This window comes from Xyrauchen texanus, chromosome 36, assembly GCF_025860055.1.
Source record: "Xyrauchen texanus isolate HMW12.3.18 chromosome 36, RBS_HiC_50CHRs, whole genome shotgun sequence".
NCBI classification, from domain to species: domain Eukaryota; kingdom Metazoa; phylum Chordata; class Actinopteri; order Cypriniformes; family Catostomidae; genus Xyrauchen; species Xyrauchen texanus.
The window spans coordinates 24,631,977-24,653,759 of record NC_068311.1 but is presented as its reverse complement, the minus strand read 5'-3'; the positions used below and the strand labels follow the sequence as shown (position 1 = coordinate 24,653,759).

At 38.1% G+C, this 21,783-nt stretch overlaps 2 protein-coding genes across 3 annotated transcripts in view; one reads left to right on the top strand and one right to left on the bottom strand.

The window, feature by feature from the left end:
- Window positions 1–2,682: 2,682 nt before the first annotated feature.
- The window catches only part of pnkp (polynucleotide kinase 3'-phosphatase), a 162,461-nt gene continuing 143,360 nt past the window's right edge, over window positions 2,683–21,783 (bottom strand). Inside the window, exons 2-18 of one of the 2 annotated variants that reach the window (XM_052107066.1) lie at window positions 17,053–17,154; window positions 16,902–16,948; window positions 16,534–16,806; window positions 14,384–14,641; window positions 14,123–14,202; window positions 13,977–14,034; window positions 13,731–13,838; window positions 13,533–13,604; window positions 13,338–13,386; window positions 11,879–11,949; window positions 11,239–11,331; window positions 10,957–11,053; window positions 10,815–10,876; window positions 4,814–4,923; window positions 4,618–4,705; window positions 3,687–3,754; window positions 2,683–3,562 (exon numbers count right to left, since the gene is read on the bottom strand). In XM_052107066.1, coding sequence (XP_051963026.1) covers window positions 3,442–3,562; window positions 3,687–3,754; window positions 4,618–4,705; window positions 4,814–4,923; window positions 10,815–10,876; window positions 10,957–11,053; window positions 11,239–11,331; window positions 11,879–11,949; window positions 13,338–13,386; window positions 13,533–13,604; window positions 13,731–13,838; window positions 13,977–14,034; window positions 14,123–14,202; window positions 14,384–14,641; window positions 16,534–16,806; window positions 16,902–16,948; window positions 17,053–17,154 — 1,757 coding nt within the window. In that variant the 3' untranslated portion in view covers window positions 2,683–3,441. Of the gene's footprint in view, window positions 3,563–3,686; window positions 3,755–4,617; window positions 4,706–4,813; window positions 4,924–10,814; window positions 10,877–10,956; window positions 11,054–11,238; window positions 11,332–11,878; window positions 11,950–13,337; window positions 13,387–13,532; window positions 13,605–13,730; window positions 13,839–13,976; window positions 14,035–14,122; window positions 14,203–14,383; window positions 14,642–16,533; window positions 16,807–16,901; window positions 16,949–17,052; window positions 17,194–21,783 lie in introns of those variants that run through there. The other variant, XM_052107065.1, reaches the window with a different exon arrangement.
- LOC127629800 (TRPM8 channel-associated factor homolog) overlaps window positions 17,041–21,783 on the top strand; it is an 83,802-nt gene continuing 79,059 nt past the window's right edge. The window contains exon 1 of the mRNA XM_052107050.1: window positions 17,041–17,186. The gene's annotated coding sequence lies outside the window, so the exon portion shown is untranslated. The remainder of the gene's footprint in view (window positions 17,187–21,783) is intronic.

The window sequence follows — 21,783 nt, the reverse complement described above, 5'->3', positions numbered from 1 at the left end:
TGTACAGCAAGTAAAACAAATACAAATTAATAAACAATATAAAAGTTGTAGCATACAATAAACAATCTACACAGGGAAAAGTGCACGTATAGGCACAGGATACATATACAGATAGCATGACTCAAATGAAAAGGTGTTTAGTATGGGTTTCCCAAACCTCCCATAATTTACATTTTGAACATTGTCTTTTGATCTATTGTGGTGAACTGGGCAGTGCATTTGCTTCCATTGCATCTGAGAGTTTTGCAATTATTATATAAATATATATTTTTTATTGTATTGCACCTTAATAATCTGTATTTTACTCTTTATTTATGTAGCTACCAAACCTGTTAGCTTTAAGTTGACCTGTTTTCATCAGTGGTTTTGAACTTTTCATTATTATTATGAAATCAAGTGTGTGGTTGATAATGAATTGCACTGTTACACCACATTCCTAGTTGCACCACATTATGTCAAGTCATGTTTGATGCAGTTGAGCTACAGTTTCTCAAGAAATGTTAAGAAATATTGCAGCTAAGGTTAAGATGATAAGGACTTATCACTTGCTACAATGTGCTAATGCTTGCCTTGCAACATTTCCACACAACTGTAGTTTGAAAACCACTGCTTCATGCTAAGCACCGAAAAAATGCATCATGCTGGGAACCTTGGCATATGGTCTGATGGACATACCACTGACCATAATGGCAATTCTAAAATGAATTGAGGGACACAACTTGGAGTGCGTTTTTGTGTGATGAGAGCTTACGGTGCTTAAACAGTGAATAACTGCAGATACTAGCCTGAGATGGAACACTTGTATTAAAAATGAATATGAGAAATTAAAACACCCAATATATTGGATGCAGACACAGGAAGTTGCACATTTCAGATATAGACATCTCCTGTCAGTATACTCAAGCATGTGCATTAGCTGGATCAACCTGATAAATAGCTTTTTTGTGTGATCTGAGCTAAAGAAGCATGATTTATGATGCCACTGTAATCAGATGTTACTGCTGATTCAAAATAATTGATTTGATCATAATCTCAACCAATCCTTTTGTAGATCTCGGTCTTTCCGCATTCAAGTATATAGGAGCTGTACTTCTGTGCTTGTATCCATAGAAAATAGCTGCCAGGTAAAATTTTGGTGGATTGACTTGCCTTGAAAGGTACTTTGATAACAGTCAGCCCAGTAAAACAATCTGCTAAATGTCTTTAATGCTTTAGGTTTAGTCTTTTTATGCACTGCTATTACATCAAAGCAACTTATCAACATTATAAGATGATCACTATCAGATGTTAAATCCTCTGCTATGAGTTATGTTCCTTTATTAATGAGGCTTTGTGGAGAGATTAAAGTATTCTGCTGATTCTGTCTGACACGGTATAAATAAATAGTTGCTGTATATAAAGGTTTAAACTGCTTGATTTCATAAACTTGATGTGTACCCCCAATATTATCTTGCAGTTCTGCGCTTTTGAATACGCAGCTAGGAACGGTTATATTGAAGTGAGACATTCTGTGTTCAGGAAGCGCATCAGCAGTTTTTTGCAGCTCTGTTCTGGATCATTCCTTATTTCTTTCTTTGATAGTTTTGTGCAATAAGATGTTGTTATTTAGCCTATTTATCAGTGTAATCTCCATTAGTCACAATGTTGAAGTGCTGCACTTAGTGTCCATATATTCCTCTGAAATACTTCTGATCAGGGTCATGTGAACATAACAGAGCCTAATTTTACATTATTATCCTTGACACTGACAAGCCGTTAAACAACTGACCAACTAGTCAATGATGAAAATTGGTAGTTTAGCACATCCTTAGTTTGAACGGATGAGCATTTGCACTACAGGCCCAATGTGGTCACATGCATTTTCGACTACATACGACCACCAAAAATGTGGTTTAAGTGGACAAATCTCAAAATGCTTTGGACCACGTCTTTGATGTTTTCGACTCCTGTTTCAAACAAATCACCAAAAAACACATCTTAAAGGGATAGTTCATCCAAAAATGAAAATTCTCTCATCATTTACTCATCCTTATGCCATCCCAGATGTGTATGACTTTCTTCTGCTGAACACAAACGAAGATTTTTAGAAGATTATTTCAGCTCTGGAGGTCCATACAATGCAAGTGGACTGTGATTAGCACTTAAAAGCTCCAAAAAGCACAGATAATCATAGTAAAAGCAACGCCAGTGGTTAAATTAATGTCTTCTAAAGCCATATGATTGCTTTGGGTGAGAATCACATCAATATTGAAGTCATTTTCACTGTAATTGTTTACTTCCAGTCACTCTCCGATGCCTGTCCACAATGGGACTCTGTTCCCTCTGCCTCTTGCGTGATGTGAAAAACCACGTTGGCATGTTCACGCAAGGACTGACGTGATACAACCAGAATGCCGTTCACAAGCTTCATTGGTGTACTGTTGTACCGTTCAATATAGCAGTAGTCTTGGACTTGGAGGCATCATCGTATAAATGCAATAATTACCGTTGTCAATGACGAAATTCACTATTAAATCAGCCATGATTACTTGAATCCAGGAGTGAAAGTGTCCCAAAACAGGGTGGTTACTGAGATTAAGCAAGTAGTATTTGGTAGGTCATGTGATCCTAACATGGCAGCCCCTATGAGGGTACCCACTCCATGTAGAATAAAACAGCAACAAGTTTTAAATTAAACAGCTTTATGTTTATTGATGAATGGATTTACATATGTTTAAATTTTACTATTCATTTGTTTGGAGTAAAAGTTTTTAATGAGGAAAAACATGACTAATTGCACATTCAAAAATACACTTACGAATAAAAAAACAATAATCTCACCTATTAGCAATGTCTTGTTTAATAGACAAGGCCTCTTGGTTGGGTTGTTGTTATGACGTTGTATCAGTAACATGGCAAAGAAAAATATTTTTAGTTGTTCTCTTATTTTGCCTAATGCCAGAGACTGACAGTTGTGGTGGTGTTTTCGGCGCAGTTACCATTTACATTTATTAACATTGTAAATGAAGTGCAATAATTACAGTGAGTAACCCTAATTTGAAAAGAGAAAAACTTAAATCATACCCAAAAGCTAGAATATATTTAAGAATACTATTAATTCTGTTACATCATTGTGACACAAAATTAAACAACTAAGATTTGTCAACCAAAACTTACCAGAAAGTTATATTTTTCTTTATTATAGTAAAATCTACAAATCAGGGAAATTTCAGCAGCTATGACTAAATAAAAAAAAAAATTTGTAAGTAACAAATTAAAGTGAAAGTCAGAACTTTTAAAAGATGATATTACTGAAATGTATTTGGACAAGACAATATGACAACATTTCAATTAGGACTGTATTTCAATAAATCCCTGATTCTTAAATGAAGGGTTTCTTATTCACCTGTAAACCTTTTCTTTTCTTTTCTTGGACAAAAGTCCAAGTTTTTAACGTAATGCTCAGCCCTCAGAGAACTGCCTGAAGAGAAACTCAGATCTCTTGTCACTAAAACTAGGCACAAAATGAATCTGCAGGATTTCAGAGAAGCCCTCCGACAAACTGGGAGCAACAAACTTCTTCCTATTGAGTCAAGAAAGACAGTGAGAAACCAATGGGTTGAGTTAACTATTGAAAATGGTTATGGTGAGCTATATCCAGAAAAGTGATAACATTTAATAAGCAAAGCTTGTAGCTGTTCACTCACTTGTAGCTGTTGAAGATCATGTCATTTACTGGGACGTGCTTGGAGGCAGAAGGAACCATGTCACGGAACTGAAGACAGTCAATTGTTTACAATCAGTGACAGTGCATACATTGACATGTTTTTATTAGACAACCTTTTGGAACACAGTACCTGATTCTGACTGGTCAATCCTGGCATTTTGAGGTTAAATATTGTGGTGCGATGACCCCTAAACTATAAAATTGACAGTTGTCCCAAGCAACCAGTCTCCTACACTGTGCTAGTTTCAGAGGCCTGTTGCACGAAGCCGGTTTCAGTGGCTTCCCTGGTAAGTTTGAGTTTAGTTTGAGCAAACACTGGATTTTCGGTCTCAAAAAGACAGGTCAGTATTTACTGGTGTTTACCGCCATATCAACCACACTACATGACTAATCTGCTCCAGCTCAGGTTTTATTCTGGGTTACTGATTGCAAACTGATGCTGAACCAATCAGCTGTGAATAAAGGGACATCTCTAACACAATAAAATCAATCCCCCATCAAATCGAGTCTCTTGCTCCAAATTAAAGCATGCGCTTCACAGGGAAATTTACATATTAAATTAATTTAAATGTATGCATTATGATTTAATATAGTAGACCTACATATTAGGCTAAGCACGAACTCAGGATCAAAATTTGACTTGACAGAAAACATTTATAGTTAGCATCTTGAGATCACCAAAGTGGTTTAGATCTATCTGGTTTTGTCAACCTGAAACTTACTCCAAAACTCTGACTTTGTTCAACTATCTTTGTGCAACAGGCCTCTTGTCTCTTGATCAATAACTCAAATCAATATTTCCTATTCCATTCATTTTTCAAGTAGTCATATAAGCAGAATAAAAAATGTCATTTTGGGTGAACTATCGCTATAAATATTCCAGCAAAATAAACGATGGTAAAGACAGCTACCCGTTTGTTATGCTTTGCTTGTTCCAAAGTTGCCGTGAAGTTGAAACATCTGCATGGAACTCCAGCGTCTCGACTGACGTCTACATATCTGTGGAAAGAATGATCGGAAATAGGACATTTGGAGCCCATTTAGCTGAAGAGACTGACAGTGAAGATAACAAATTAGCATCTGTTGTGGAAATGGGGGTATAAGTACCTTTTTCTAGACTCAGAGTCAGGATTAGTGTTGTCCACTGCAACGCTTCGGCCTTCCTTTAGAGCGCGTTCACATGCGGTCACACACTGCTGCCAGGAGCCAAGCGTGTCCTATAGTTTATATGCAGGGATCAAAAGTCAACAAAAAATCAAAGACTAAAAGTAAACAGAAGCTATTCATATAAAGTGCGCCTTCACTTAAGTCACAATTAAAAACACATGAATCTCATTGCATTAGAAAAAAACAAATACAAACATTTGTGGCATCTTTAAACAAAACTTTTGTTAGTGAATTCTGATTAAAGACATAGTTCACCAAAATTGTATTCACTGATTTAATTGCTTTAATGGTACATTTGTAATTTTTTGTTAAGTTAAATTACATTCTCCTATCCCAGCTTAAAGGGATAGTTCATAAAAAAATTTAAATTCTCTCATTTTTTAATCAATCTCATCCCATCCCAGATGTGTATGACTTTCTTCTGCTGTACACAAACAAAAAGTTTAAGAAGAATATTTCAGCTGTGTAGCTCTATTCAATGCAAGAGAACTTTGAAGGTAAAAAAAAGCAAATAAAGGCAGCATAAAAGTAATCCATATGACTCCAGTGGTATAAACCATGTCTTCAGAAGTGATAGAAACAGATCAGTATTTAAGTCCTTTTTTACAATATATCTCCACTTTCACATTCTTCTTCTTTTGATTTTGGCGATTCACATTCTTTGTGCATATCACCACCTAATGGGCAGGGAGAAGAATTTATACTAAAAAAGAACTTAAATCATATCGCTCTATTTTATTCTGGCTTTATATGCTTGTTGGACCTTCAAACTTCCACCGTTCACTTGCATTGTATGGACCAACCCTAACCCCAGGACCTGGGACCCGCTACGAGTCTGGATCCACGTTTTATCCTGTCAGCCGTGTCCATGTCATGACCCATTCTATTGCTGTGGATCCCGGGTCTGTTTAACATTATGTATATTACCTGGGTCGATCTGAGAAGACCTGGCCGTGATCAGACAGATGATGTTGATGGTGCTGTGTGTGTGTTGTAAATTGCATCATTGTAAAATTAGGATGAGAAAGTACGGACCAGGAAATAAGGTGAAAAAGGGAGCAGAGCCACAACGAGCTGAGTGACGTCAGACGCAGAGCGGAGTTAAGGCACACGATAGCATATTAGCAATGCTAACGTTAGCAGCTGTGGCAATGAATAAACAATCATTATTATAGTTCAAATGGGCAAACAGTCGAAGTTAAGTTATGCGAGACACAAAAAAACTGCAAAGCTGATTCTAAACAATTCGTGGTTGTCATCCATCACCGTGACAGCAAGTGGACTATGAGGTTTCAATCAGCAAGAGAGGAATCACAGAAAACCTGGATGTATTTTACCAACTTTATTGGCAAGGAGAAAAGACTTTGTGTCATGGCCAGGCAAAGGGGAAAAGGCTACCAACGTTACATAAGGTAGGATACAAAGTTTTGTTTTCACAACTTTACTTGTTAATAGCAATCAGCTGTAAAATTGGTATCGATTGGGTCTGTGTCTCCCGGCCAGGTCTGGGTCCCAGCTTTCAAATAATAGATGGGTCCGGCATTTCTCGGTTCTACATGAGTTCAGGTCCAAGATTTCAAATAATAGACAGGTCTGGTTCTGGACCGGGTAGTACATTTCCGGGTCTCTTTGTGTTCGGGCACAAATTTTTGGACCCATGAAGACCTCTAATATGGACCTAGATATTCTTTAAAAAAAAAAAATGTGTGTTCTGCAGTAGAAAGTCCTACACATCTGGGATAGCATGAGGGTGAGTAAATGATGAGAATTTCATTTTTGGGTGAACTATTCCTTTAACTAACTATATATATATATATATATATGAAATAACTTTTCAAAGGCTTTGTTTAAACTGCAGATGGCATCTGATTTTTTTAGACTAACTGCCTTTCTGTTCAGACTGTAGTTGCTTCTGCTGGTTGTCATAGTAACAAAACAAACTTGCAGCAGTTTACAAATTAATGTTTAACCATTAATTATGTTCTTCATGAGGCTGGTATCCACATCTGAACACATTTGTCACAGACAACAGCATAAAAAATGGGAAAGGTTGGCATATTGAATGACATATGACACATCTTGTTTCAACATCTGATGTTAAAATCAATCGCACAATACATGATGAATAAGCACATGAAAAATTATCTGACAGTTCAGACAGATGCATTAACAAAAGTCAGATCTTAATATTATTCCAAACCACTAATGGAAGTGGTTTGTATGGAGCCCGGGAAGTCACCTGTAAAAGGAATAATTTTTTTTTACTGCAAATCCGTGCCCACAATTTTGCTATTCGTACCCTTATTTATAAACCATGCTCACAGATTTGTAAACTGTTTTCTCATTCAAACAAAGTGTCCAGGATTTTATAAACAGTGTTGTCATTTTACTAATCTACAGGTCCTTCTCAAAAAATTAGCATATTGTGATAAAGTTCATTATTTTCCATAATGTAATGATAAAAATTAAACTTTCATATATTTTAGATTCATTGCACACCAACTGAAATATTTCAGGTATTTTATTGTTTTTAATACTGATGATTTTGGCATACAGCTCATGAAAACCCAAAATTCCTATCTCAAAAAATTAGCATATTTCATCCGACCAATAAAAGAAGTGTTTTTAATACAAAAAAGTCAACCTTCAAATAATTATGTTCAGTTATGCACTCAATACTTGGTCGGGAATCCTTTTGCAGAAATGACTGCTTCAATGCGGCGTGGCATGGAGGCAATCAGCCTGTGGCACTGCTGAGGTGTTATGGAGGCCCAGGATGCTTCGATAGCGGCCTTAAGCTCATCCAGAGTGTTGGGTCTTGCGTCTCTCAACTTTCTCTTCACAATATCCCACAGATTCTCTATGGGGTTCAGGTCAGGAGAGTTGGCAGGCCAATTGAGCACAGTAATACCATGGTCAGTAAACATTTACCAGTGGTTTTGGCACTGTGAGCAGGTGCCAGGTCATGCTGAAAAATGAAATCTTCATCTCCATAAAGCTTTTCAGCAGATGGAAGCATGAAGTGCTCCAAAATCTCCTGATAGCTAGCTGCATTGACCCTGCCCTTGATAAAACACAGTGGACCAACACCAGCAGCTGACATGGCACCCCAGACCATCACTGACTGTGGGTACTTGACACTGGACTTCAGGCATTTTGACATTTCCTTCTCCCCAGTCTTCCTCCAGACTCTGGCACCTTGATTTCCGAATGACATGCAAAATTTGCTTTCATCCGAAAAAAGTACTTTGGACCACTGAGCAACAGTCCAGTGCTGCTTCTCTGTAGCCCAGGTCAGGCGCTTCTGCCGCTGTTTCTGGTGTCTGTGCACAGTGGCTCTGGATGTTTCTACTCCAGACTCAGTCCACTGCTTCTACAGGACCCCCAAGGTCTGGAATCGGTCCTTCTCCACAATCTTCCTCAGGGTCCGGTCACCTCTTGTCGTTGTGCAGCGTTTTTTGCCACACTTTTTCCTTCCCACAGACTTCCCACTGAGATGCCTTGATACAGCACTCTGGGAACAGCCTATTTGTTCAGAAATTTCTTTCTGTGTCTTACCCTCTTGCTTGAGGGTGTCAATGATGGCCTTCTGGACAGCAGTCAGGTCGGCAGTCTTACCCATGATTGCGGTTTTGAGTAATGAAACAGGCTGGGAGTTTTTAAAAGCCTCAGGAATCTTTTGCAGGTGTTTAGAGTTAATTAGTTGATTCAGATGATTAGGTTAATAGCTCGTTTAGAGACCCTTTTCATGATATGCTAATTTTTTGAGATAGGAATTTTGGGTTTTTATGAGCTGTATGCCAAAATCATCAGTATTAAAACAATAAAAGACCTGAAATATTTCAGTTGGTGTGCAATGAATCTAAAATATATGAAAGTTTAATTTTTATCATTACATTATGGAAAATAATGAACTTTATCACAATATGCTAATTTTTTGAGAAGGACCTGTATATTGTCAGATTTGTAAACCGCTCCCTCAATTTTGCAATCCATTCCGACCGATTCTTAAACCGTACCCTCAATTTTGCAATCTGTTCCCACAGATTTGTAAACCATTCCTTCGTTTTTGCAATCCGTTCCCACAGATTCTTAATCCATACCCTCAATTTTGCAATCCATTCCCACAGATTTGTAAACCATTCCTTCGTTTTTGCAATCCGTTCCCACAGATTCTTAATCCATACCCTCAATTTTGCAATCTGTTCCCACAGATTCTTAAACAGTTCCCTCAATTTTGCAATCCATTCCCACAGATTTGTAAACTGTTCCCACAGATTGGTAAACCTTTCCCTCAATTTTGCAATTGGTTCCCACATATTCTTAAACCAAACCCTCAATTTTGCAATCCGTTCCTACAGATTCGTAAACCGTTCCCTCAATTTTGCAATCCGTTCTGACAGATTCGTAAACCGTTCCATCAATTTTGCAATCCGTTCCCACAGATTAGTAAACCAGACGCTCAATTTTGCAATCCGTTCCCACAGATTCGTAAACCGGACGCTCAATTTTGCAATCCGTTCCCACAGATTCGTAAACCGGACGCTCAATTTTGCAATCCATTCCCACAGATTTGTAAACCGGACGCTCAATTTTGCAATCCGTTCCCACAGATTGGTAAACCTTTCCCTCAATTTTGCAATCCGTTCCCACAGATTCTTAAACCATACCCTCAATTTTGCAATCCCTTCCTACACATTCGTAAACAGTTCCATCAATTTTGCAATCGTTACGACAGATTCGTTAACCGTTCTGTCAATTTTGCAATCCGTTCCCACAGATTTAAATCCATTCCATCGTTCAAACAAATCGTGTCCATGGTTTTATAAACAGTGTAGTCAATTTACTAATCTATATTGTCAGATTTGTAAACAGTTCCCTCAATTCTGCAATCCGTTCCCATAGATTCATAATCCATACCCTCAATTTTGCAATATGTTCCCACAGATTCTTAAACCGTTCCCTCAATTTTACAATCCGTTCCCACAGATTTGTAAACCATTCCCTCGATTTTGCAAACTGTTCCCACAGTTTTGTAAATCGTTACCTCAATTTTGCATCAAATCGTTGTCTATGGCATCTCAGCTGCAGCTAAAACAATTTGCAGTATTAAATGTAATACCTATCCACAATAAAACAATTTACAAGAAGATTTGTTAACTGAATACCTGGGAGCTTGTGCTTGTTAGGAGTCTGCACAGATTTAAAAAATGAGGGAAATTCTACAAATTAGTACAGTTTGTTAAATTGTGGGTACGGATTGTGAAATCTTGGGTATGGTTTTCAAATCTGAGAGTACGTATTAGTAAATTGAGGGCACGGTTTCATAAAACCATGGACATGATTTGTTAAAACGAGGGAATGGTTTACAAATCATGTCCACAGTTTATAAATGAAGGGTATGGATTGCAAAATTGTTTGCATGGATTTTATGGTTTATTTTTTCCCCTCTTACAGGTGACTTCCCAGGCTGCAGAGGTTTGGATTGGGCTTGTGAAATTTGTATTTTATGTGTTTTTTCATGTGATGTTTAGTGGATGTCTGAAGACTTTCAAGAAGTTTAGAAAGTTCAAAATGGTGTTGTTCATCAAATTAACTATGGATATGATCCTCTAAAATTTGACAAACAGAAAGTGAATAAATACGTTTTATTCTTTAGTTTGTCAATTGTTCCAGAATTATTTTTTTTTTTTTTTGTTAAATATACTGCTTGACAAATGTGCTTTGACATCTTTTTTAAAACAAATGCCAAAAAGTTTGATATTTTGTGATATGTTGCAATGACACTGATGCATTGTAACTGTGGCGTAAGTTTCAGGAATCAACATTTCACCCACATTGGACTAATGTTGTGATAATATCTCTCTACTAGTGGTGATCAATCCGGCTCTGAGCTCACTTAATGTACAGGAAGTTGTGTTCGAGCAGAGCTTGAGCTCACCCTGTTCACATATGCATAGCCTTTTGGAATGATGTGTGTCTGGAAAAAGGTAGATTTGCCCGCTGCAAAAGGAGAAAAAAGGGTTGAATCAACTCTTCACCTGGAAGAAAAACACTGATACAGATCACAAAAGAGGGCTTACATGCAGGGAATCCCACCGCAACAATGACTTCCTGTTTGGTAGATGTGAGGGTGGCATCAGGAGGATCGTAAAGACACATTTTAGTGTCTAAATGTCTCTAGAAATTGGAATGAAAAATTATATTTTATAAATTTATAATTATAAAATTATAATCATGCATACTTTGGAAGTATAAATGTCACTTCAAAACTCAACTAACCTGGATTCATGTTTAAGCAAATATTCATAAATAAAACAATACGATTAATTCATAATAGAAACAGAAAAAGACAAATACTTTACAGGGTCAAAGGTTGGCATGCTGAACTGAGCCGACTTCCAGCCCAAGAAGAATTCCTCGGGAGTGTGAAACTGAAGACCAATGTTGAGAGCAAACTATGGGCATAAGAGAGAAAATCCAAAATGGTGCAGCTGTATTTTGTTAAAAGTCGATCAAATAGACCTTATTCACAGTCGAGCTATATTTGATTTTTGATGTGAATTAAAACAAGCCTGTGAGGGATTGACATACCATCTCTTTAATGGCATCCAATGTAAAGATGTATAAAGCTCCTAGATCACATGTTTTCTGTCTACTAACATTTGTTTTCATTTGTTTTCAATGTTTCGTCAGTAGAATGATCCAAAAAACTTTAAACAACACCACAACCAATTAAAGAAACTGTCTATCCCTCACAGCCTTGTTGTCAATTTCATCAATTTTAAGATGAACTACTGTGAATAGATCCATGACTTGAAACATTCCTTTTTGGTTCTACAAGAGGAGGGAAAGGAAAAATAACAGTACAGCTCCCTCTTGTGGCTGAAACAGTTTAAATATTAAAACCAAACAGTGCCCAAGTAAAATGCAGTCACTCTTTTAAACTAACTAGCAGTAACTAATTCAATCTGCTGGTTGTGAAGAAGACTTATAGGCCGTTACCAGTCTGTCACTGCAGGAAAAGTCTTTCTTCTTTTTCCCGGGGGCCCAGTTAGCAGGACGACCTGCTGCATCTGTAAATGATGGGAAATCAACATTATACATATAATCTGCTGTGCTGTTGGGTCATTGTACAGTACATGCTGCAAAACCATGTCAGAGAATTGCCACATTTCACAAATAAAATATACGTTTTTTATCATCAAAATATTGATGAAAATGCACCTGCAATTTATTGAAGCTGATATAAACACACTGTTGTACAGTGTTTGGCATTAATGTCTTTATTACCATCAACAACAGAAACACAATAAAACTATTGTACCTGTGGTGTAGCGAAGAATGATGGTCAAATTCTGCCATTTGACCATGAACAACGAAAACAAGACAGATCTCTTTGCACATTTAGACTGGACTTTAGATCTAATCGTAACAATAATTATTTTATTATTATTACAATATATTCTAATTTTATTATACAAAAACAAAATATTTCATTCATAATGTCTTAATTTAAAACCCTCTGTCTTTAATTTGGCAGAATGTTCAAATACTTTTGAGTGTTTGTTTGTAGGCTAGTTCAAGGTAGTTTAATTAGTTGTTGTTGTTTTTTTAATCAAAATCTGGTCAAATGCTCCTCCAGTGCGATCTCAATGGATGTTATAAGTGAACCTAATTACAGCATCTACATCTGAGATGATGTTTGTGTTTAGCGCTCACATAGAGCTAAAAAATAAACTCGAAGCACATCACGAGCCCAAAGCATACTGTGTGTGTGAGCGTGTATTTATCACTTTGTGGGGATCAAAGGTCCCCATAAGGATAGTAAAACCCAAAATGTTTGACCTTGTGGGGACATTTTGTCGGTCCCCATGAGGAAAACATCTTATAAATCACACTAAATTAGGTTTTTTGAAAATGTAAAAATGCAGAACATTTCTGTGAGGGTTAGGGGATAGAATATTTAGTTTGTGGAGTATAAAAAACATTATGTCTATGGAAAGTCCCCATAAAACATGGAAACACAACGTGTGTGTGTGTGTGTGTGTGTGTGTGTGTGTGTGTGTGTGTGTGTGTGTGTGTGTGCGTGAGTGTGTGTGTCAAAAGGACAGCGCTCATTCAGTGAGGGGTTCAGGGCATGCAGTCTATATATTTATTAAACACAGTCTTTTTCAATTTACAAAACTATCTTATGTCTTCAAGAGTTTTGAATAAAATGCAAGAGTCACAAGGACTACTGTAATGATGCTTTTGTGATTCTTTAAAATAATTTTTTTTAGCTTGATGGTAAAAACCATTACTACTGATACCCGATCGTCATTATCCAGGTATCGGATCGATGTGTCCCTAGAACATATCACAACCATTTGAGACAACCAACACCAAACATTTATCATCACTTTATACAGATATGATCACACATGAAATGGAAATTTGAGTACAGTTTTCTGTTTTAGCTCACCTCCAACATAGAAACTCTGTGATTTGTCAACAGTCATTCCACCATTTGCCTGTGAAAACACAACAGTGTCACATATAACATTTGCAGGTTGACTGAACTGAACTTGGTGCTCAATGTATGTAATGTAAAATAAATCATTAATGCAATTATTCTAATGAGAGACACACACACACACACACACATTTAGCGATTCACCTTCTCACACAAATGTTCCCACATTCCCATCACAGGCTTTCTGTAAATTCCTGGAGCTGTGGAAACAAACACCTGCAAAAGGAAAAATTATTCCATGTGTTAAATTAATAATTTATACTGAAATATTATGCTTACACAATTAATAAGTGACACTCTCAATAGGATATAATGCAGAAGAGTGAACGCAGCATTACAAACCTGGACAGACAACTGCAGTGTCTCTAGAATATCCTCAACTTTTGATTTGAACACCTCTGGTCTGAGTTTGCCACGAGAAATGCCCATCTGATTGGTAAAAAATACCACCTACAACAGAGACACACATGGTGGTTTATTAAAGCAAAGAGAAAAAATGGAAAATTCAAACAAACTTTTGACACTTCAGCTTTATTTTAACTATATCGACAAAAAAAAAAAAAAGACTGAAAGTTAATTAAGCAGCACCTTGAATCCTTTCTTTAACAGACTGGCCAGTCTGGGCTGTATCTCTGGGTAAAGAATTCTACACAAGAGCACACAGTAAAACAGCACATGTGAGACTGCAGAGAAAGACAACTTCTGTTTATACCAGGTTTATAAGCCAAACTCACCTCCAGTCATCTGGACTTGTGGGGAAAACTTTCCCTGACTTTGTAGTGATAATACAGCCGTCAATGTCAAACCCTGCAATCTGAATTACACAATAAAGCCATGGTCGTATAGAACAGAAGGATGCAGGGTTTTGGTAAATTAAACATACGAAACAAAAATTACACAAATTACATACGAATGGATGTACATATGGATTACACAGAAATGAATAGTCTGTTAAATATAGAAATAGATTTCCTGCTAAAAAGATCTAGTCTTACTTTGGAGCTTTCAGAAACCCCTGCAGCAGTGTAGAGCATCAGGCTGCCTGTTTGTTGCCAGTGACTCTGAGAGCAAGTGGAAGGAGCAGCATTGGGTTTTGCTGATGGCGAGTCCAGGGTGTCATCACTTTCTTTCTGTGCAAATTCGCGCAAGTGCCTGAGCTTCTCCTCAGATGAGGTCTCCTCATCATCCTCATTGCCACGTCCTCGTTTCATATCAGGGACTTCATCTTGTGGGCTGTGCGGTCGTTTTATTGCCTATGTAACAGGGTGCAAAACATGTGCGGAAGTCTCAGTGAGACAATGTACATTATAACTGGCTTAAAGGGATAGTTCACCAAAAAATACAAATTATCTAATAATTTACTCACCCTCATGCCATCCCAGATGTGTATGTCTTTCTTTCTTCAGCAGAACATAAACAGAGATTTTATCTTCCGAGAATATCTCAGCTCTGTAGGTCCATACAATGTGAATGTTGGGCAAAACTTTGAAGCTCCAAAAATCACCAAGACAGCATAAAAGTAATCCATAAAAGTTTTATGGATTACTTATTGTGACAGGGCGGAGGGCGGGGCTGGGTCGTGATCATACACACCCGGTCCCTTATCAGGCTAATCAAGCCTCCGAGAGGCATAAAGGCCGACTGCGGATGATAGTGCGGGAGAGAGAGATGGTTTACGGATTTATATTAAAACTATTATTTATATTGAAAAGCCGGTTCTCGCCTCCTCCTTTCCATTGAATACGTTACATTATATGCTGTCTTTATATGCTTTTGGAGCTTCAAAGCTGTATGGACCTACAGAGCAGAGACATTCTTCTAAAAATCATTGTTTGTGTTCAGTAGGGCTGAAATGATTAGTTGACATTATCGACAACAATAAAAAATTGTCAACAAAAATGTTAATTGTCAAATAGTCATTTGATTTCATTTAACGTAACATGACATCACAATAAAGTCTAATGATGACTGCAGCTCACGCCTGGAGCTCACAGTCCAGATGCATTCGAAGCTTGAATTGAGATGTGCAAATGTCCCGATCAAAGGGGGAGAGATTGAAACTGAACCCGGATGATGGGACACTCGTCCCTCGAGCTCACGCACTTAATGCAACGTGATGACTCGCAACTTATTGAATCATAATATACATGACTGTCATTTCTTATCATGAAGAAAATTGGCAATATGTAGCTTTATTCATAAGACAGAGTTTGTTTTTTGTGAGTTAAAGATGGATTGAAGTGAACAGAAAGGTGAGAGAGGAAGTTTTCCCCCATTATACACTGCAACAAAATACATTTTTGATTTATTTTTGTTTTGGCTTGTTTTCCAATATAAATATCTAAAACTCCTTTAAAACAATGTACATTTATTTTAGAAGATTTTTTTTTTTTCTGAGAATGATAATATATAATAATAAAAACACAAATATTTATAAAAATATCTAAAAATCCTTTAAAAAGATGCATTCAAGAGCAGCAGCATATAATATATTTAGACTTGCTTTTAGCGAATAGATCTCGAATATATAGTTTATTTTGTCTTTATTGCACTCGCAGAAGTATAACCAATTGTAAAAATACACTTATATTTAAAGTCTAAATATCTCATATGTTGACTTCTCAAGTAAATTTATCTTGTTTTAAGGATTTTTAGACAATTTTAAATGGAACACATGATAAAACACTTGATAACAATAGGATTTTTTGCAGTGAATTTCTTTACTGAATTAAACTTTAATAAAATTATTTTTCACTTTAATTCAGTGAATGTCATTTAGAGGTATTTTTAAAATATGCTTTTTTTTTCTTTTTTATTGTTAGAAAGCACGTTTAATACAACCTTTTAAGTCAGGCCATAAGCTGAATAATCGGTTAAGAGCTAATGATTAATCTTTGCAAAAATTGAGGAATAGTCTAATAATCGTTCTAATAATCATTAGATTAATCGATTATCAAAATAATCGTAAGTTGCAGCCCTAGTGTTCAGCAGAAGAAAGAAATATCTGGAATGGCATGAGGGTGAGTAAATGATGAGAATTTCCATTTTTGGGCAACTATTTCTTTAATAAATAAAGTGTATTAATCTTTGCAACAAAGATTTGATCATATATTCCCAAACAGCTCTACAGTCCCGGAAGATCTACCTTTTTTGGTGATGAAGCAAAGTAATCCTTCATGTTCCTCTTGGAAGATGACTTCTGAGTCTCATCCTTTGAGCTGCTTTGACTGTCTTTGCTTTCATTTGCTTTTGTTTTCTCCTTTTGAGGAGAGGAATAGTTTTCATTTGAAATACCAGAAAATTCCACTGTGAATGGATGGGACTGATCAACCAGGTAGAGTGTGCATCCAGAAGTCAGACATGCAGACTGACCACGACCTAAAGACTGGCCATCTACTGAGCATGGGTTGGGCCCCAGCTGTGGTAAAACAGGATGCTTTGAACTGGTATCCTTTATGCTTAAAAGATTATATAATCTATTCTATTCAACTGTAGCATGCAGAACATTATTACCTGTGTAACCAGAACTTCCTGTTTGGCATAGTCGGCCACAAGTTTCACTGAACAATCAAGAGACGTACTTTCGTTAAACTCCATGAATAGACACACAATATGCACATATGACATTTTGCACAAGTGGTATTGGTGTAATATAAGAACTCACCCTGATGCCTTGAGCACTTTTTATCTGCAACTCTGGAATCAGGACCTCGTCCAACTATAAATGCTCGACCATCCGACAGCTCCACCCGAGCTCCATTGACACCTACTAAAGCGCACTGCATCTCCATTCAACAGGTAAGAACTGATGAACTCCAGGAAAGATTTAATGTTAAATAACCAATCTGCAGTGTATATCTAGGGCTTATCAGGGATATTTTTAACCTACCAACAGAACAAAAGTATTGAGTCAGACGATTGATATGTTAAGACTATTTGTGCATCGATAAAAGTATCACTTACCGATAACCAGAAAACTTTACATTAACTTGGTGTGACTGAGCAGTTTGTAAAAGACTTTGATTTGGACAAGCTTCTCGTGTGCGGCACGTATATATTTCCGATGCGAAACGGCGTCCATAGTTTGGTTCCTACGTCGTTTGGACCCATACCTCATCTATCTTTTACTGAAGTTTACTATGGTAGCCATATTGTTTTGCCAAAATACCACATTCATCGGGTATTAGTCAGCATTGTCATAACTAAAGAAAGAATAATGATAATCATATTCTTAATGCTTTCTGCGCTGTTTAAAACAGGTTTTGGTTCAGTTGGTTTTATAGTAGTAACAACATTAGCCTACCTAAAATGTACCGTGTTATTACCATGACTTTTGGAAATGTACCATGGAAATACCATGATTTTGGTCATGCACCATGGTATAATTTGTAGTACATTTGAGTATCATACACCATATTACGTGACCACTGTCTGGGGCATCTCTAGGATTTGAAAACATCAGTAAGTAATAAGCTGTGAATGCACATAATTATGTATGTCTATTTTGTTTTACACGGAGGGGCATATCTAGACTTCTAGCCGTTCATGAATCACCTATGAATATTTAGGGCCCCTGAGAATTAGTTTTTAAAAGAACAGCACCAAAACATGTGATCTTAATGAGTTTGGAGCAGGATTTCTGCATTTTCTTGTGTAGCTTGAATGTAAATATGTTATACGATGCAGATCTCACTAGCTGAAGTTTCTCACAATCACCTTTTAAAAAAAAAAAAACAGTTACAGTACCATGATATTTTTATGTAAACTATGTTATTTAAATTATACTCTAAGGTATCTGGAGGATTTTAGTACTCTGACTTATTTTCAATAATCTAAGCATCTGTAACATTTTGAATTTGACAGATTTTTTATTTCAGTTTAAGGTGCTATATGAAATTAAACTTATTTAAGTAACACCTTATTTATATTTGTTAAGTTACAGGACTGGAATAATTTTCTGACTGCACACATTTTAGTAAAGACCACTTTACTAAATTGGGACTGTGCTAGTCAAATCTTTTTTTTCTTTTTTTCTACTCAATAGCATTATTTCCTTTATTGCTCTTAATGATTTAAGTACTCTGTAGGAATATCTGAAGTAAAACAAGACCATTTTATTTATTTAACATCATTCATAAAAAGGTTAGTAAGGTTAGTCTTAACCTCATCAGTGCTGTTTAACAGTTTCAGATGTTCAATTTCCTCCATCTATAGTGTTTTGAACTAGACAATTCTGAGTAGAATCAGAAGGTGCGTCCCAAACCTGTATATTATTGAGATATAAGTGTTGAACTGAGGGCGAATAGCACAAGCTAGCATTAACACAACGCTTGGATTTGAAACGTCTCTTCCGTCAGCCGTTAAACGGCGAACGCTTCCGTGTATTAAAAAAACCATTAAGTGTTCCATTTGGGACGATACTACAGTTTGAAAATTCATACACAACATGGCTGAGGGCATAGTATATTTTGTAAGTGTATAGTGTGTCATTTGGGACACAGCAAGAGATTATTTAAATTAGAATGCTCAACCAAGGAGCATTGAGCGCCCAATGGTCAAGAGATGTAGAAAGGGAGTTAAACAGTTAAAAGAGCCAATCATCTTTTAGAGACAGACATCAACTGTCAATAAACTCTAGAATGCGTATGCATATTAGCTATACAAGCCGGAAAAATTGCCGCGAGCTGCACGTGCATGTCGCGCTGCGGTGCCAGATAAAATTATCCACTTTTGTCCTGAACGAAGTGTTCCACGATTCAACGGTTTTAAATTTTTCACTCGCATCGGCGTATATTGTTCGCGGGTAATGTAATGTTTAAGGTATTACATTTGTAAGAATTGTCAAAGAAACATACAGATACTTCATAGTCAAGATGACCGTTTATTTTATAGACAGTGCCTTACCTGATTGTGTAGATGACATGAAACGATGGACACAGGTTAGTTACACTGATATCATTAATTATTCTGTTAATTACTAATTATTCTGTTAATTATTAATAAAGTGCAAGTGCCAATGCCACTGTTGGCTGTTGTTATGACAGCCAACAATGGCACAAGTTGAGCCATTACACCAAGTAACACTTCAATGTTTGTTGTTCTTCTCTGGATCACTCGTTTTGGCAGTTTTTACTTGCCATCTCTAGACCAGAAATACAAAACAGGCAATTGGAATCATCATGGTGCCGCCCAGTGGTTGCTCAGAAAAACGATGTATAACTGCAGGTTCATGTGAGTGGTATTGTGATGGCTCGCGCAACACTAGCGCAAAAACCAGGCCTGAAAAACTTATTTCAGATGAAGAAGCATACTTAGCGTGTATAAAGCTCCAAACGGCAGATGATTATCTTTAAGTTTGCAGGAAAGCCACTTCAATAACCAACGCATACTTAACTCCCACTTCAGTTCAACTCAAAAACCTACAATGGACAAAAACAAACACATTCAGGGCTGGTCCAAAATCGTTTGGAGCTCGAGCCCTGAATGTTTAGACATAGCAACGCGCATTCTGTACATTACATTGAATCATTTAGCAGACTCCTTAATCTAAAGTGACTTGGAGTGCTAATGAGGAAAATTAGCAAACAATTTGTCATACAAGAGCCAACACATACAGTTGCTGCCATACCAAGATTTTCCAGGATCATCTGGGTTTTTGATCTGGTCTGGAAAAATTCTATTCCATTCTGTGATGCAAAATGTCCCGGAATTTTAATATTTTCCTGACGCATTCACTCATATGTTCTTACACATATATACAGGGTTGGGAGGGTTACTTTTGAAATGTATTCCACTACAGATTACAGAATTCATGCTGTAAAATGTCATTTGTAACATATTCTGTTAGATTACTCAAGGTCAGTAATGTATTCTAAATACTTTGGATTACATTACATTACATTTATGCATTTGGCAGACGCTTTTATCCAAAGCGACTTACAGTGCACTTATTACAGGGACAATCCCCCCGGAGCAACCTGGAGTTAAGTGACTTGCTCAGGGACACAATGGTGGTGGCTGTGGGGCTCGAGCCAGCAACCTTCTGATTAACAGTTATGTGCTTTAGCCCACTACACCACCACCACTCCAGGATTACTTCTTCAGCACTGTTAGATTTTTTACCCTCAGATATGAGGCCATCCCAGCTGGCACTGGAGGCGATTTGGGGAGTTCAATGGGCACGGTTTCGCTGGGTAATACCCTGCGGACCTTCCGTTGCCCAGCATGCTCGTTTGCCCCCGTCCGGTTCCGAAATGAGACCAGCCCACCTCACGTCCAGCTTGACGTGTCTTTCGGGGCACGTGAGCTGGATGAGTCTTCGATTGTTGCATCGGAGATGATGTTGGATGCTGAGGACTCCACTGGGCTGCCACCTTTGAGTCTGCCCGCCCAGTCTGAGGCCGATGCAGAGCTGACCGACATGCTTCTCCGGGCCGCCGCGAGTATCAGTTTCGCCCACCATCTCCTCCTCTGGAGTCAGCAGCAGCTGAGGTCACTGCAGGCCACTCATATTCTGGGCAGCCTCAATGCCACAGTGGATGTGCTGTCATGGCAGGCAATGCTCAGCAGAGAGTGGAGACTCCACCCCCAGGTGGTCCAGCTGAATTGGAGTCGATACGGCAAAGCACAGGTAGACTTGTACACTCCCCAAGATTCCTCCCACTGCCCGCTCTGGTATTCCATCTGCCCTTGGGACAGATGCTCTGGCAGACTTGGTTCTCGGACCTCACGCTCCTCACGACAGCACCTTCCTGGCAGATTCCTCTGAGGAAGAACCTTCTTTCTCAGGGATGGGGCACAATCTGGCACCCACGTCTGGCCCTTGGATGCGTAAGACCTAAGTGGCCTACCACCAGCAGTGGTAGACACGATCATTCAAGCCAGAGCTCCCTCTACGAGGCAGCTTTATGCCATGAAGTGGCACCTGTTCACGAACTGGTGTTCTTCCCGAGGCGAAGACCCCCCCCAGAAGATGCGCAGTCGGGTCAGTGCTTTCCTTCCTGCAGGAGAGGTTGGAGGGTCGGCTGTCCCCCTTGAAGGGATATGTAGCCGCTATAGCCACACACCACAACGTAGTGGACGGTAAGTCCCTAGGGAAACGCAATCTGATCATCATGTTCTTGAGGGGGAACTCTCCCAGACCATGCCTCTTCCCCTCATGGGATCTCTCTGTGGTCCTCCTGGGCCTTCGGGGATCAGGTGGTGAACCTGCAAGCGCTGCACCAGGAGTAGGCAGACCCAGCCCTGTTGTTGCTATGTCCGGTGCATGCTTTGTGTACCTACTTGGATCGCACACATAGCTTTAGATGCTCTGAGAAGCTCTTTGTCTGCTTTGGTGGGCAGCAGAAAGGGAATGCCATCTCCAAACAGAGGCTTGCCCACTGGATCGTGGACT